Here is a 16,586-nt window from a genome sequence, read left to right as displayed (position 1 = left end):
TACATTTTTATATTAGATAGTTTAAATCGACAAGGGTAAATATTATATTTATATTTAAATATATTTACATTGTATATAAGTATATTCCGATGTATTTGCTCGGTTAAGGACGCAGCAACATCATAACAAAACTTTATCCTGCTTTCGAGCTATCGGTAGCACTTCCGTTCCAAGTGGCGTCACTTCCTCTCGTGAGCGTCTTTGAGGCGGTAAAACATTTAAAATGGCAGCCACGCAGGTGTGTTTTTTAGAGCAGTTGTCTGTTTATCTCCGTTTAAGAGGAGCGAGTCTGCAACTTTCTGTAAAGAGCAAGTTTCAGCTCGTCACTGATTTGGATGTCGGATTTCTCTTCTTTATAAGGTGGGTTAGCTGGAACTGAGTGAGGTGCTGTGTTGAGTGTTTAGAGGTCTGTATTAACACTGATTCCTCCGGCAGTGTGTTATACAAATCATAAACAGTTCATTTCATTTCATTTAATCTCATCTCATTAAACCTCTGCTGTGTTTCGCTCATATCTGGACAGTTTGTTAAAGTCCTCCACCATAACTTCTGTATAGACTGTATAACTTACTGACTCTGCAGCACTTTCAATTAGTGTTAACTTCTTTCTTAAAAAATCTTCTCACTCACTCAATCACACACACACAATATCTGTATTTTATGCATAAACATTACATTATGTTTTTGTTTATGCTTGCAATTAAATTCAAAATGCTTTATGCAGTCATACCAATAAATTTGTAATAAAAATTGTAATCACAATATTATCATTGTAATAATAAAAATAATAACAAAAACATCATCCTAAGATGATTTTTTTAATTGCGCTCTCTCTCTCTCTCTCTCTCTCTCTCTCTCTCTCTCTCTCTCTCTCTCTCATTGCAACATGATATTTTGCCCGTATTGTGTTCTCAAATTTTTGTCTTCGGTGAAGTATATCTCATGCTTTATCTTGTGAAAGCTAAAGATGTTTAGTCAGTGGTTTAAATATGGCCAAATACTGGCCATGAATATCAAAAGAAAATGACATGTTGACTTTCTTTTGAAGGACTTGTAGCTATGAATTCTGGGGAGAGGAGGTTTGCCCACCTGTTACAGCCCATCCGGGACCTTACAAAAAACTGGGAGGTTGATCTGGCCACCCAGCTTGGGGAGTACCTAGAAGAGGTAAGTTTGTTATCTTTCCTTAGTAAGATTGAGGAGACTTTCTTTAATATTTAGTTACTCAAGTTGAAGATGAGTAATAAGCTGAACAGTTGGTGGTTATGGGCCTTGCTCAAGGGTACAACATGGGTGCGCTGGCATTTGAATTAAAAAATCATGTAGAGTTTTATGTGTAAATGAACACAGTGCATGTGGTTGTACAGGGATTACACTCTGTGACCGTTCTGCTGCTGATATCTGTGTCTTCTGCAGCTGGACCAAATGACCATCTCATTTGATGGAGGCACGACAATGATGAACTTTGCTGAAGCAGCACTGTTAATTCAAGGCTCTACATGCATATATGGCAGAAAGGTGATTTTCAGTCTGGCTGTAGGATGGACACCAGACTTGGATGTCTTGGATGATAGTTAATCATGTCCAGTTTTCAGTTTTCTTGACTGGTTCTTTGAGGCACTGATAACATTTTGTCTAAAACAATACATCTCAAACACTGCTTGTTTCTTAAATTATTAATTTCATTATGTTGCTTCCAGGTTGAACTACTTCACAGTTTGGTGTTTCAAACTTTGGACTTCATCTCAAACAAAAACCGCAGGTAATGTATGTTGGAAGTTTTATAAAGCTACTAATAAGAATCAGCCATAACCACTGACAGGTGAAGTGAATAACATTGATTATCTCATTTCTGTGGCACCTGTTAAGGGGTGTGATATATATTAGGCAGCAAGTGAACGGTCAGCTCTGAAAGGTGTTTTTTTTTTTTTTTTTTTTTTTTTTTTTTTTTTTTTTTTTTTTTTTTTAAATAAGTCTTTTTGGTCACACATACATTTCAGCACAGTGAAATTCTTTTCTTCTCATAGCCCAGCTTGTTAATAAGTAGGGTACAGCCTTGGAGCAGAGATGATTAAGAGCCTTGCTCAAGGGCCCAGCAGTGGCCGCTTGGTGGTATTTGGGCTTAAACCCCTGACTTTCTGAACAGTAACCCAGAGCCACCACTGCCCTGTTGATGTGTTTGGAGCTAGAAAAATGGGCAAGCTTAAGGATCTGAGCAACTTTGACAAGGGCCAAATTGTGATGGCTAGATGCCTGGGTCAGGGCATCTCTAAAACGCCAGGTCTTGTGGCATGTTTCCGGTCTGCAGTGGTTAGTACCTACCAAAAGTGGTCCAGGAAGGACAACCGGTGACAGAATCTTGTGCGCCCAAGGGGGGTGTGTGTGTGTGGCGCGAAGGCTAGCTCGACTGGTCCGATCTCACAGAAGAGCTACTGTAGCACAGGTTGCTGAAAAAGTTCATGCTGACTATGTTCTAAAGGAGTCAGAACACACAGCGTGTCAGGGCCGCGTAGCCGCAGGGCCGTCCGAGTGTTCATGCTGAGCCCTGTCTCTTGACCTGTTTCTGCTTTATTTATTCTACATATGATTGGATATGTGTATGTATGAATTTTTTTAAAAATGTAAAGTAATATATAATAAAGGTCAGAGTTAAAACCGTTAGTTAAATCAGTCGTTGGTCTGAGATACAGGTGTAAATTGGTTTTCCTTTTGTTCCTATAGACGTGACAAGCAAGGCTTTGCACATGGCGTAACTGATGGCACCACAGAGAATGATCTGGATGACTGTGAGGTATTTAACTAATAACTGTGCAAATGTCTTAGGCGACCTACGGCAACAATGATTCATATAGTATGCAGTGATGAGTATGTGAATCTGCCCCACAAACAAAGTGCAATGCTGCACGATGGACAGAGTCCATTTTCCTTAAAGATGAAGCTGCATGCATATAAGCAAGGTCACCATGATCAATTATAGATTAAAATAGTGGAGAGTACTTTTTTCTTTCTAGCCTCATAAGGAAAGCAGTTTTTTAAACAATAAAAGAACCCCAATTTTGTTTTAAGCTTCAACAGATTAGTTTTTCATCCAACCATATACCCAAGTATTTACAAGAGCTAACTTTTTCAATGGTTGTTCCATCTAAAGTTGAAATGATCACATCAGTTGCCTTAGAATGATGATGACTAAAAAATAAATATATTTTGTCTTTTTTTTAATTTAAAATCAATTTCAGCTGTGTCAAAGAATGTTGTATAACACTTGAATGCATTCTGTAAGTTCAGTACAATTTGATTTAAAGACTGTTGCAGTATAATTCACTGTGTCGTCAGCATACAGATGTATATTAGCGGAATCCACTTCAAAGTCTAAATCATTGATTAAATAGCAAACAAAAGGGGATTAGTCAAGGAGACCAGTGCCTTCAGGCATGATGTACTTCTGTCCTATGACAAAAGCAAACACCAACAGCACAGCATGAATTGATTGTTAACGAATCTCATTATCGATTAGTTGGTCTGCACGTGGCACATTTACTCATTGCAGTACTTCTGTTCTGAAAACACGCTTCGGAGAGTAAATACTAAAGTTGTCTCCCAAATGACGTACTATACACTTATTCTATGCACCGTAGTGCATAGTACCCTAGTGTAGCGTTTCTCAGCCCAGGGTCCACGGATCCCTAGTGGTCAATGGTGTAATTGCAGGAGAGCTGTGGGATAGTTTTAAATCTTTCTTTCTTTCTTTCTTTTTCTTTCTTATTTATTTATTTAGTTAAATGTATCAAATATATTCAAATGATGTTTTAAAAGTAACCAATTTGGTTTCACGTACAATCACAAATATCACGTTAGCTGAGCTGACAATTGTTCATTGATGTATTTATTTACAAATGAAATGATTTACAAGAACCTATGAGTGGTAGACAAGTTCAAGACAAATGTCGCATTGACGGATAAAATAAAGATAATTCGGAGAGTCTAATTAAATGTCTCACCAACTATAAAATGTCAAAAAACAATGTTTTCAATTTTAAATGTCCAATGTTAATATTATAAATGTTGAATGTTAATAAAATAAAGTATCATGTATAGAAATGACTGTTTAATATATAGCCTATAACTGTTGGAGAGTAAGGGGGTCCTTGTGAATTGTTTGAAATATGCTAGGGCTCCAGAGCTCACAAAAGTTTGAGAACCACTGGTCTAGTGTATGAACTTTAGAAAGGTAATATCGTCTCAAATGGAACACATTAGTTTTTTTACTAACCGTAAGTATAAGCCACTTCCCGGTCAGTGGCACATGACGTCATACGCACATACACTAGCTTTAGCAGATACCCAGAGACACCGATTATGACTTTCTTCAGTTTACTGTTGGTCAATGTTACCTTTTATTCCCAACATGACCTCAGACACCATCGGATGCAGGCTTTGTCAAGTGACTGAGGAAGAAAATGTGCGACCTTCAAGTCCTTTAAGGCAGGGGAGCATTTTATATTAAACACCCTGAAGACGCTCAAACTTTACAAAGCACAGTTTGTGTAGCATGTAAGCACAACAGTGATGCACAAGGAGAAACTTATGTTCATATCCAAAATGCTCCACTGTGTTCAAGGGGTTGGAGAAACTGGTGTGAGTAAACTTAAATTAAACTAAACCTTTTAAGCAAATCATTATGTTGTAATTGCTTGTAGTATTATGCTTGTAGTGTAACTTCCGTTATTTATTATAACGGAAGTGATCTATTAGTAAAGAGGCCGTGTTGCTCCTCACTCGCGGTTTAGATGTGTGATAAACAGTGGGATCGCAAGTAAGATCTGTAATGTCAAATTCAAACACTGATCAAAAGTCAAGCAATATGTCTAAAGGCAGTCAGTAACAGAAGCCATAAGGTGCAGTGAAAGGGAGTCTTGATTATTAATTTAGGACTGTAGTTTAACTCGATTGTTTTGCATCCATAAAAAGTAATGCGTGTGTGTGTGTATGTATTTATGCATTATTGTTTATGGATTAAAAAACAAGCAGTTGAATAATATACATTCTGGTGTGTGTTTAAATAAATAATGGCACTGAAAGTACCCCCCCCCCCCCCCCTCCGATTAATAGAAAAAAAAAGAATAATTGGCCAACTATTCAATTACGGAAATAATCAATAGTTGCAGCCCTAGTTTAATGTCGAGCCATACTGTGGAAATGTTTAGTTTAATTATTTCTGAAGACCTCTTCAAAACTGCACAGCACTGTATATAGCTACAGGATCTTTAAGATAATTACTTTTTATAGTCATTATGGATTTTGATTGTTTGAAATGTTTGCCTGTTGCTATATCTTATGTAGTTCAAGTGAAAACTCAGAAAACTCAATTGAAGCATGCATGCAGTATGACTAAGTATATTCTGCCCTTACACAGTTTGATGTGATAGGAGAGGAGCCCAGTACTCACAGTGTGGACATGAAAGCCGATCCAGCTGAAGTAAGTCTTATTTTCATATAACTGAAACTAAGGTGTGTGTGTGTGTGTGTGTGTGTGATAAATAAATATACTGTGCTGGTCTGTATCCAGAAACTGTGTGCACACGTATGCATCACAAGATGAAAATGTGCAGCTTAGGTCAGTTTTGCTGGTTCTCACAAGTAAACCTGGTATTGTTCACATATACCTTTTTATAAGGCAGTTACAAGTAACTTGTATATATTATGCACATGATGAAAAGTACTTCTCAGGTAAAGTTTGTTTGCATCTTACCTCTGCTATGTTCCTTCAGCCAGTGAAGATTGTTCGGCTGCCTCCTGAGTCTCTGATTCCTGTAGAGTTCCATGAAAAGCAAAAGTATCCGCTCCTCAGGTAAAAACCAGCTGCAAGGCATTAATTTGTTGACTTTAGTTAGGGAATTCTGCTGGACATGGGATCCATTTCACTGGACAAGCAGTAGAAGCAAAAAGAGTCAGGCTAAACAATATTTATTCCAAAAATTCCACTGGCTAGAATAAGGGGGAAAACACAGTATTATGTATGCATAGAGAATGCTTAATAAAGATTATATAGTGGTTTCATTCATTTTGGGTGCTGTTGAACAAAATGCATTCAAAACAAACTCCATCTTCAAAAATCTAGTTTGTTGTGCTTAATTTGTGCAGCCTATCTGAGGGAATAATAAACAAAGCACTTAATAATGCAGAAATAAACAGTAATTCAGATCCTTTGAAAAGTTTGTGTTTGTTCCAGTATTAAGGGAGAGGTTCTTGGCAGCTGTAAAGATTTTTGGATGAATAACTGCATCCCAGACACATTGGGAATCATGCGCCTGGGTCTTGGTTCCTCTTGTGTTCAATTCCACAGAGAGGCTTCAGGTAATGGACACACAGGTAATGTTCTCTGTTATGCCCATAGTGGTAGTTTGTTGTTTACAGTGGGGCATATGAGCAGTGAGGAAAAATGAGCTGTAGTATTAGCTTGGTCTGGCTCAGTAGATCCTCTAGCATTGCTCTGCTACAAGAGTGCCTGATTTTTATGTTCAGTAGTTCCCTGTTTTTTGTTCATTACCTGGATTTTATTTTTGTCTCTAGGACAGGACAGGGCAGGGGCTGTTGGTGCTGTTGATCATTATGAGGATGATGATGATGATGATGATGATTGCCATGGTGGTGAGGAGCTTGCTCATCTGATAGACAAAGATATGGAGGTGGAACCAGAGTCTGACAAGCATGTTGAGAGACATCAGGTACCAACAAATTTGGTTTATGAACGTGTGTGTGTGTGTGTGTGTGTGTGTGTGTGTGTGTAAGCTGCAGTACTGAACTCCTGCCTCTCTATCACCATGGGTTGTTTTGGCACTGAGGTATGGGTTGTATATTAGCTCCAATACTTGACGACAGAGGTGGGGGCAGACAGACGACAGAGGTGAGTTGCCCTTGCTTATAGCTCACAGAAAACAAGTGCGGTTTACTGCATTGACCATAGCAAAACAACAACCACAACAAAAAAATAGGAAACTCAATACCTAGCTGAATCAAGCTCACAAGTGTGCTCATGTTAGCTAGCTCCCTATTGAGCCACTGAAATGTCTTACCTGTTCTGCAGAAAAGTCATCTCTGCGTCAGTCTTCGATCCTTTCAGATTTCGGAGTTTTCATCACCTCTCAAAAGCCATGCCGATATTTATTTACTCTCGTAGCACGGGCTCTGTGCGTTCCCTTTTTGACTGCAGGCTCTCCGAAGTTCGAGGTTTCTTGGTTTTGATAATGGTTGATTCCCCAGATGTCTGTGGTGGTGGTAATGTGTTTAGAATATCCAGATTAAAGCAGCCATCTAAAGAAGTTAAAATTTTAAGAAACTCTTTCAGGACAACTACAAACACTCCACCATCCTCAGCACCCATGCACATGATATAGTAGCCTGCTCTTCTTTCTGTTTATGGACGTGACTTAACCACACAAAGGCATGGTGACATTAAAGGCCACGCAAATGTGTCGTTTCCTGCAAAATCCGACCGGACAGCTCAGATTATAAATCTTTATTGTAAGCTTACCATTGCAAATCAGGGTAAGGTAAGGAGACAGTTTTGAACTTGATACTGCAGGTTTAACAAAGCAAAATACTGTATTTGTTGAGTTTTCTGCATTACCTAGTTTTTGTAGTGTATCCCATTCCTCCACAAAGTAATCACTGGCCAGACCTGTACTGTTCTACTGCTTTTCCTCACTTTATTTCCTTGACATTTTTTTCTCATTGATGCCAAATAAGATGGCCTTACTTGCCTTTCAATATCATCAGTCTGAACATCATTGGACATATACATCACTTGAAAGTTAAAAGGTGATGGCCTTAGAAAGTTAAACATTTTAGAAAGTTGTAGGTTTTTGCCTCTAGATTCTATTTCATCACCTGACTTTCAATATGGGCATGCTTTATGAAAATTCATCTGATCCAAGGATTTTTAATTTTTAAATATATTTTTTTTATTGTTAATTATGATTTTTATTACTTTTATAGCTATTATTTTAAATTATAATTGTTAATTTCTTTGCTGTTTTTACCTCATTTCTTTGTGGATATTTATGTGAAGGTGGAGAGTTTAGACCACTGGAATAATTAGCAGTTAGGAGTAGGAAGCGTATGCGCTCAGTTCTTCTGAGGGCATTTAAACAGTTGATGCATCGATAATGTTGAGAGACGTCCTGACAGGCTGAAGGACTGAAGGAAGGAGTCAAGGAGACATTCTACTCTATTTGAAAGTTGGGAATCACCCGGTTGTCTTGAATTTTCTTTAGGGCCACAGTGTGAAGAGAATGCTGCGTGAGAGGCCTACAGTGCGTCCGGTTGCTGAAGAGCCCAAGCAGCTACAGGTAAGAAGTTGGCAAACTGCAGGATCTGCAGAGAGCCCAAACTCCTCATGTTTATGTTCCTTAAATTTATATTTATAATACACTAACTGAATTAAAATAAGGTATAGTTTAAAGCGGGTCCAGTTTGTCCAGATGGGAAACAATAGTGTAAATAAATAGATTGCGTGAGTGCAAAATTTTCTCTGAAATAAACCAGTGTAATTGCTTTGATATTGAAAAATTATTCTTAATTTATTTATTTTTTTTCTTTACATCATAGCAAGACAAAATGTTCCAGGTTGGAACATGTGAATGTTCTTAACAATGGGCAAATCTTATTTCTAAAATGGCTTGGGCATCCATGGTACAGATAAGTTCCTTAAAGAAGATTCAAGACCTAAATTAGTAAACTGTGAACATATAGGATGAGAGATTGCAATATCTGGTTTTGATATAGCCTGTTTCTGAACAGTGTACATGTAGTGTATGATTTTTATTATTTTTTTTAAAATAAACTGTTGTATAAGGATATAAATAGGCTGCATAGGTTATCACAATGCATGATGTGGACTATCCAGTTACATTATTGTAAACACTTTAATAGAACATAAATATTATGATGCATACATGTAATTGTTACAGGAAACTGTGGATCCTTGGAAATGGCATGACCCCTATGTGCATTTTGGAGAAGATAAACCCCTAAAAATAGGTGAAAAAGATTCTTTCTGTTGAAGTGTCTGCACATTTTTCTCCTAAATATTTGTAATGTGGTACATCTCGCATTTCTGACTCTTAAGGGTTTTTCCGATTATTCGGCACAGATAACCGGTTACTGGCAAAAATCCACACCGATAGTTTTTCCCGACGCGGTTGAGAAGTGTCCACTGTCAGTACATAAAAGAAAAGAAAGCACTGAAGCCTTGTGGTGTTTATTAGGAATGTTACTTTTTGGTTCAGCTTAGATGTATATATTTTATTTACTTCAATATGTATTAATGAAAAGTGTGTGTGTGGTAAAAAAAAAGTTTTTATTCAGCATCACTATTAAAAACTGTCGGTTGATTAGTCCAGTTGTCGGCAGGTACTGCACAACTTAATTATCGGTATGTGTCAAATCCACTATCAGTCGACCTCTACTCTGAACTGCTGTATATGAAAGTTTCTTTCTTCTCTAGGGAAGTGCTACAACGTGCCTGCAGGCCTAGATGAATCAGGCAAAAGTAAAAGGGAAGGCAACTCAGAAATACAGGACTTCTGGGAGTGGTGCACAAGTGCTTGTAAGTCTGTGTTTAATAGGACATCTGAATTTTTTTCAAGAGTGTCATTACTGTCTGAATTCCAACTATGGCTGCATGATATGGAGGAAAAAAATATGATGCATGAAAAATTTGTAAGGTGATGCAATAAATCAGAGATTAACATGTACAGTGTATTTATAAATTTCCAACCCAAACTCCCAGTGCTCATACTGCATATCCCTTGCTTACAATAACTGCATGAAGCCTGCGACCCACTGACCTCACTAAACTGCTGCATTCCTCATTTGTGACTCTTCTCCCTTCAGTCTCCTTTTCAGGGGTGAAATGCTGATCAGTTGGATTAAGGTCTGGTGATTGCCTTGGCCAGTCTAAAACCTTACATTTTTTACCCCTGATGAAGTCCTGTGTTGAGTTGGCAGTGTGTTTTGGGTCATTGTCTTGCTGCAAGTTTCTCCCGATAAGACTGGACAGAATGTTTCTGTAGACTTCTGAATTCATTCTGCTACTACTATCATCAAAGTCTGTTCCACTTGCCAAGACATTACCTCCACCATGCCTGACCAGAGGAACTTGTATGTTTTGGATCATGAGCAGATCCTATCTTTGTCGCCTTTCCATCACTTTGGTAGAAGTCAATCTAGGTTCAAGAAGTTTTGTGCCTATCTCTGTATTTCTTTGTGAATTCCAGTCTCGCTTTGCTTCTTACTGCTGATGTGAGGTTTGCATCTTGTTGTATGGCCTCCTATATTTCTGCTCTCGACGTCTTCTTCGAACTGTGGATTGTGAAACCTTCACCCCTGCCCTGTGGAGGTTGTTGATGGTGTCACTAACTGTTGTTTTTGGGGTTTTTCTTCACAGCTCTGTGTTTGTCAGCAGCTGCTGTTGTTTTCCTTGGCTGACCTGTTTGATGTCTGGTTGTTAGTATACCAGTGGTTTCTTTCTTTTTCAGGACATTCCAAATTGTTGAATTGGCTATGCCCAATGATTGCGCAATGGCTCTGATAGATTTTTCTCTCTTTTCTCAGCTTGGAAATGGCTTGCATTTCTCTTTCTAGTCTTTATATTGGTTTATCCTTTTTAACAACAAATTCAGTCTTCACAGGTGAAATCCAGGTTTCAAACCAAAATTAGACATTCAGAGCTATTAACTGTTTAAACTGTCAATCTAACAGGGTACACAATGGCAACAATAAACACTTGTCGTGCTCCAATATTTTAAAAATGGGTGGGTTTAAACAACAGGTCCCATGTTTAACAAGTCTAGATATAAATATCAGGAAATGAAAGCTGTAATTCTGATCTGTTGCCTCATATTCCTCTTTTGAGCTGAAACCCAAATGTCCAAATGCATCACAGAAACAAAAGAATTGGTCTTGCTGTTCCAATACTTTCAGAGTGCACTGGATATTTTACAGGTAGTAAGCCTTTTTTAATGGGTTTTATGGGTTTAACCTGAATTAAAATAGTATAAAAGCCAATTGTTGCCAAAATTAATTAATTCATTCACTGTCGTCCCCCGCTTCCTCTTGACGTAAGAATTTGTTTGTGAATGGGTTTTAAAAGGAAAATATTAGACCATTTTCATTTGTATTTCTCACAACACAGAAATTAAGTCACTTTAAAAAGGACTGGAACTAAATAAACTGTCATTTCTTTATGCTAAAAACGTGTGTGCGCTATATGGCCAAAAGTTTGTGGGCACTTGACCATCACACTCGTATATTGGAAGCACACAATTGTATAGAATTTCTGTGTGCTATAGCTTTAGTTTCCCTTCACTGGAACTAAGAGGCCCAAACCGGTTCCAAGATGATGATGATGATGATGATGATGCCCCTGTTGCACAAGGTGAGCTCCATGAAAACATGGTGTGTTATGGTTGGAGTGGAAGAACTTGAGTGTCCTGCACAGAGCCCTGATCTCAACCCCACTGAACACCTTTGGGATGAACTGGAACTGGACCCTCATCACACATCAATGCTTGACCTCACTAACTCTCTTGTAGCTGAATGAATACACATCCCCACAGCCAAGTTCCAAAATCTAGTGGAAAGCCTTCCCAGAAGAGTGGAGCTTATTATAACCGCGCAAAGGGATCCTAAATCGGGAATGGGATGTTCAACAACACGTATGGGTGTAATGGTCAGGTGTCCACAAACTTTTGGCCATATAGTGTAGTAGTGTATATATTGTGCTGAGGCTGTGTCCTTTTGATAGTTTAATCTATCTAATGCTTCTAATGTTTCTGCTTCTCTTTTCCTGTAGATGACAACATGGACCGCAAGCTTAAGCACGGACCTTTTCATCCTGGTAAATTTTCTGAACAACATGTACAACTGCTCTCTACAGTCTGTTCGGCTTGAATGATCATATCGCATTTTTTCTTTATAGAATTCAACTACATCTACCTTGAGAAGATGGATCAGCAGCTTAAATTGCGGAAGAAGCTTCTAAGAAAAACGGTATACTTGTAGTATTAGAATGTCCTGTGGATAATGCATTTGTCTTTATGAAAATTGCACTTTGGAATGTGTACATGTGTTTGTTGGACATGTATAATCCTATGGTTGTTACAGGGTGTGTACATATCTGATGACGTGCTGAGAAGAACTTACTTGGAGCCAGAGAATCAAGAGGACAAAGATGAGGTGGTCCGCCATCCAGACTTGGATGGTGAGAGAAACAAGCATATACATGTACAGCTTCTTAAAACAGATCGGTTAGATTTGCCCTGGAGTTAATAATAAATGACTAGTTCTTTTTTTTTCTTGTCCATTTCATGAATGAGGTTTCTTTTATCCAGGTGATAACTTATCAGATCATGAAAATGAGAATTTGCTTGAAGATGCACCTGGTGAACATGATCCAATTTTCACTGGTAATGTATGCAGGTTCAGTCTAGTTCTCATAAGCATGAATGCTTGTTTTGTTTTTTTTGAACTATGAAATGTTCATCTTTCCTCTTTGTTCCTAGACTCACAGATGGGCCGGATTAATTATGAGGACTTGCTCAAAAAGAATGTGGTATGCATAGTCTTGTAATACTTAAGAGCTTTCTTCCAGATTGGTCCACGTTCAGCGTTCTCATGACAAATTGAGTGGTTTAAATCATTTTATGCAACTGTTAATCTGTTGGAGGGCCAAGCAGTGATGAAGGTGACTGTTTAACTGTTTAGCCAGATTAAACAGCCATTTACTTTGCTATTAAATTAAGAGTTGGAGTTATGTTTTGCTCCAGGGATACAGCTCAGAATATATTCCCTGGACTGTTGTGATGCTGACTAGGTAGTACATGCATGTGTGCTTCTGACTGTCCTCTCTGGCCATAGGAGTTGTTCCTAGCCAACTCCCAGAAGTACGCTCAGGAGACCACTCTGTCTCAGAGGGCAATGGAGTGGGAGGACAAGATCAACCCTCGGCTCTTGGCTCAGGTAATGAATGAATTGTGTAGGGAGAACTCGTACTTTCATACAAACAGGCACCCCTTTTTATGCACCTTAGTGTTTTCCCCTCTCTAAAATGCCTGATCCAACTAATCAGCTAATTAACAGTTTGTCCTGAGTTGAAGTATGTTTGCGTTAGAGCAGGGACACCACAAACATGCACAGAACCAGGGAACCTGTGCTCTATACCACAGTTAGGATCTACTGTTATGCAGTTGTATTTTACTGTATTTAAAATATTATTGAAGTGTTTTACATAACTAATATAAAGAATCTTTATGTAGTTATGTAAACAGTATTTATGGAAATCCAAAAAACCAATTGCTTATGTAGGATTCATCTTAAAGGCTCACATGTAGAAGTATAAATGTAATGGGTACAGTGATGCCTGAAAGTTTGTGAACCCTTTAGAATTTTCTATATTTCTGCATAAGTGTGACCTAAATCATCAGATTTTCACGCAAGTCCTAAATGTAGACTAAGAGAACCCAACTAAACAGATGGGGCAAAATATTACACAATCTGTCTGACTGGATTGGTGGAGCCCAAACTCTTTAGAGGTAGTTTTGTAACCTTTTCCAGTCTGATGAGCATCAACAACTCTTTTCCTGAGGTCCTCAGAAATCTCCTTTGTTCGTGCCACGATACACTACCACAAACGTGTTGTGAAGATCAGACTGATAGATACCTGTTCTTTAAATAAAACCGGGTGCTCCCTCACACCTGATCATCCTATTGATTGAAAACACCGGACTCTAATTTTACCATCGAATTAAACTGATAATCCTAGAGATTCCCATAGTTTTGCCACTTGCAGATATGCATTATTGGATCATTTTCCTCAATAACTAAATAACCAAGTGTAATATTTTTGTCTCATTAGTTTAATTGGGTTGTCTTTGTTTACTTTTAGGACTTGTGTGAAAATCTGATGATGGTTTAGGTCATGTGTGTGTGTGTGTGTGTGTGTGTGTGTGTGTGTGTGTGCAGAGATGTAGGACATTCTAAAGGGTTCACAAACTTTCAAGCACTATTGTATAAATGCATACGAGAGAGCATGTACTTTTATTTGTGCAAATGCTGCTAATTTTTTACATTTTCTATTTCATCTTTATTTTATGTTTCAGGACTAAATGACCTGAGATTCTGTTTTAATAAATCTTGATAGTATGATAAAATCATATTAATTTGAGCAAGTTTCCCTGTTGTTAAAATCACCTTTAGTGTTTAATTTCTTGTTTAAAAAAATTAATGCATTCAGCTGATTCAGTCGGTGGTGCTCTGTTGTCCAGGAGGACCGTGTGGTTTTTGACATTCATGACTATGGGGATAAGATTGTCCATGCACTTGGTGATGTTGGGGTGAGACGATCGTTTGCATCGCTTGTCAAAGGCATGGACAACACAGAAGCCTGTAGATACATGCTGGCTTCTCTTCAGCTGGTTAGTACATGTGTGCTCGTGCGAGCTCTCTCTCTCACACACACACACTCTCACTCTCTCTCTCTCTCTCTCTCTCTCTCTCTCTCTCTCTCTCTCTCTCTCTCTCTCTCACTCACTATGTTCATTAGATGAGGCTGATTCCAGTTTAGTATGTGAAAAGATTATAATAGTGAGACATACATTCATTTACCTGCAGTAACTAGCTTGTCACTTCCCAGTGACCCAAAGGGGGAAAAACACGGATACAGGTAGTACTGATTAAACTGCAAACCCTACTTAAAATAAAATACTGTGGTTCTGAATGTGATGGTTACGGTGTTTTATTGTGATACCTTGAACAGTGGCAAAAGGAGAGTACGGACCTTAAGAAAGTATCATACTGGAATGAACATTTTATTTATTTATCTTCCCCAATCACAGGTGCAAGAATTAAATGAAACACTGCTCAATTTGTGAAACTTGTGCCTTGAAACATGCCTGGAATATGGCACAACCTCACCTACTGTGTTTAAAAAGCAGTTTATTGTGTTTAAGTATTGAATATCATGCCCTTTTATGAACATCTTATTGATGGCCGTTTTAATTTTTTTGACAAAATATAATGATTATACAAATACAATATACAGTATATCCTTGCTTTTGTGCTGGACAAAATATTATGCTAATCAAATTAGCCTACCTGAATTAGCCACATTTCCAGCTTCATACTATGTGTAACCTCAGTTTTGTGTTTGATGTAGGGATTGGTTTAGTTAAAATTGTAATCTGATTTATTTTGGAACGGTGCAGGTGCATGATTCAGCTACTTTAAATCTGGATACAAAATTCAGTTTAAAAAAAAAAAATAATCTTAGTCCTCCTGGGGTAAAAAAATCTCCCAGATGTGTGTTGACCACCACTCCAAAGAAGCAGCTCTGACTCAGTTTCTTGTAGTTATGAACTGATCCTTGATGTTTGTCAATCATGTGACACCATTCATATGTAACTGATATTGTAATTGAATTTGGGTAAGAAAGCCCTGCAAGTAAAAGTTTCCGATTTGGTGTGTCCTTGTGTCCCCTTCAGGCCAATGACTACACTGTAGAGATCGATAAGAGCCCTGGACTTGATGAGAGCATAGACACCTTTCACCTGTCCTTACTGACCAAACAGAGGGCACACGAACGCCTCAAAATCTACAGTGCCCCCCTGGAGCGTGACCTTCCCTGACCTTTCACAAGTCTTCATCTTGGCTCATTGTCTGAATAACACTGCAAAAGGACATTTATATACATAATCTGGAACATAGAAGCAATTCCATTTGGTCCTTCTGTGTGATGTTATTCAGCCTATAACTATATTAAAGTGCAGTTTTGGGGAAATATAGTAATTTGTGTATGAGATGTTCATTATGCACGTTTGTATTATGTCATTTGTGTCACTTTCAAATGGCTCTTGTGTATTACTCTCTTAAAAGCATTAAAAAAAAGTGCACCTGCACACCTAAACCTTTTGATTTGTGCTATATTACATTTATACTGATTATACTGATTCTCTCTTCTCAGAAAAGGTGATAAAGAACATGCATCATTTCCTGAAAATGTAGAACTTCTTTTTTTTTTTTTTTATATATATATATATATATATATATATATTTATATTTATTTATTTTTTAAATTCGTCTTGTTTTGGATCATTTGGATAAACTGTTCGGAGATCTTACAGAACCTCAAACAACTACTTACATTATTTTGATAACAATTTAAAAAAAAAAAAAAAAAAAGACCAGCATAAATATTTAAGTTGATCAGTGGCACATTTTAAAAATGTCAGCCCTATTTAAATTTAACTTGTCTTTAGCCTGTTTCTATCTGCTGCTTATTTACTCAGTGCCTAGTCCATCTCTCATATCCAGGTACACTTTAGTTTGCAATATGTGATCAAATCTTCCTGTATCACACTTAACGCTGGTCAGGGAATAACGTCACATAATTCTTCATATGCTGATGAATGCTGTCAGCAATCTGCGTGGCATCTTTCATTCGGTTATAATAGTCCAGGAAAAGGCCATCTGGATTAACGAGATATATAAGGATGGTGTGGTCCACGATATAATCTCCATCTTCATCCTTG

General features: G+C 37.9%; 2 protein-coding genes across 3 annotated transcripts in view; one reads left to right on the top strand and one right to left on the bottom strand.

The window, feature by feature from the left end:
• Nucleotides 1-206: 206 nt before the first annotated feature.
• On the top strand, nt 207-16,556 carry LOC108262276 (condensin-2 complex subunit H2). 2 transcript variants are annotated; one of them, XM_053685649.1, is made up of 20 exons: nt 207-360; nt 1,049-1,167; nt 1,417-1,518; nt 1,701-1,762; nt 2,722-2,791; nt 5,414-5,476; nt 5,769-5,848; nt 6,230-6,354; nt 6,571-6,725; nt 8,274-8,348; nt 8,970-9,039; nt 9,506-9,607; nt 11,855-11,899; nt 11,981-12,051; nt 12,166-12,262; nt 12,393-12,467; nt 12,564-12,613; nt 12,919-13,020; nt 14,325-14,474; nt 15,540-16,556. In XM_053685649.1, exons 2-20 carry the CDS (start codon nt 1,060-1,062, stop codon nt 15,681-15,683), a joined length of 1,746 nt encoding a protein of 581 aa, XP_053541624.1. In that variant the 5' UTR covers nt 207-360; nt 1,049-1,059; the 3' UTR covers nt 15,684-16,556. The 2 variants fall into 2 exon arrangements, with proteins under 2 accessions (XP_053541624.1, XP_053541623.1); XM_053685648.1 differs by having other exon boundaries at nt 6,230-6,369.
• LOC128634906 (death domain-containing protein CRADD) overlaps nt 7,104-16,586 on the bottom strand; it is a 33,936-nt gene continuing 24,453 nt past the window's right edge. Inside the window, exon 2 of the mRNA XM_053685651.1 lies at nt 7,104-7,311. Within this exon, the coding sequence (XP_053541626.1) occupies nt 7,166-7,311 (146 nt within the window). The 3' untranslated portion in view covers nt 7,104-7,165. The remainder of the gene's footprint in view (nt 7,312-16,586) is intronic.

The sequence above is a fragment of the Ictalurus punctatus genome, chromosome 14 (genome assembly GCF_001660625.3).
Source record: "Ictalurus punctatus breed USDA103 chromosome 14, Coco_2.0, whole genome shotgun sequence".
NCBI classification, from domain to species: domain Eukaryota; kingdom Metazoa; phylum Chordata; class Actinopteri; order Siluriformes; family Ictaluridae; genus Ictalurus; species Ictalurus punctatus.
The sequence above is the reverse complement of the archived record's forward strand: the minus strand, read 5'-3'. Positions and strand labels throughout refer to the sequence as shown.

Bases quoted from the DNA above. Each gene is read 5' to 3' on its own strand.
- LOC108262276 (XM_053685648.1), top strand. From the start codon at position 1,060: ATGAATTCTGGGGAGAGGAGGTTTGCCCACCTGTTACAGCCCATCCGG. The intron at 9,608-11,854 runs GTAAGTCTGTGT...CTTTTCCTGTAG, and splicing joins GGAGTGGTGCACAAGTGCTT to ATGACAACATGGACCGCAAG. The intron at 12,263-12,392 runs GTGAGAGAAACA...TCTTTTATCCAG, and splicing joins CCGCCATCCAGACTTGGATG to GTGATAACTTATCAGATCAT.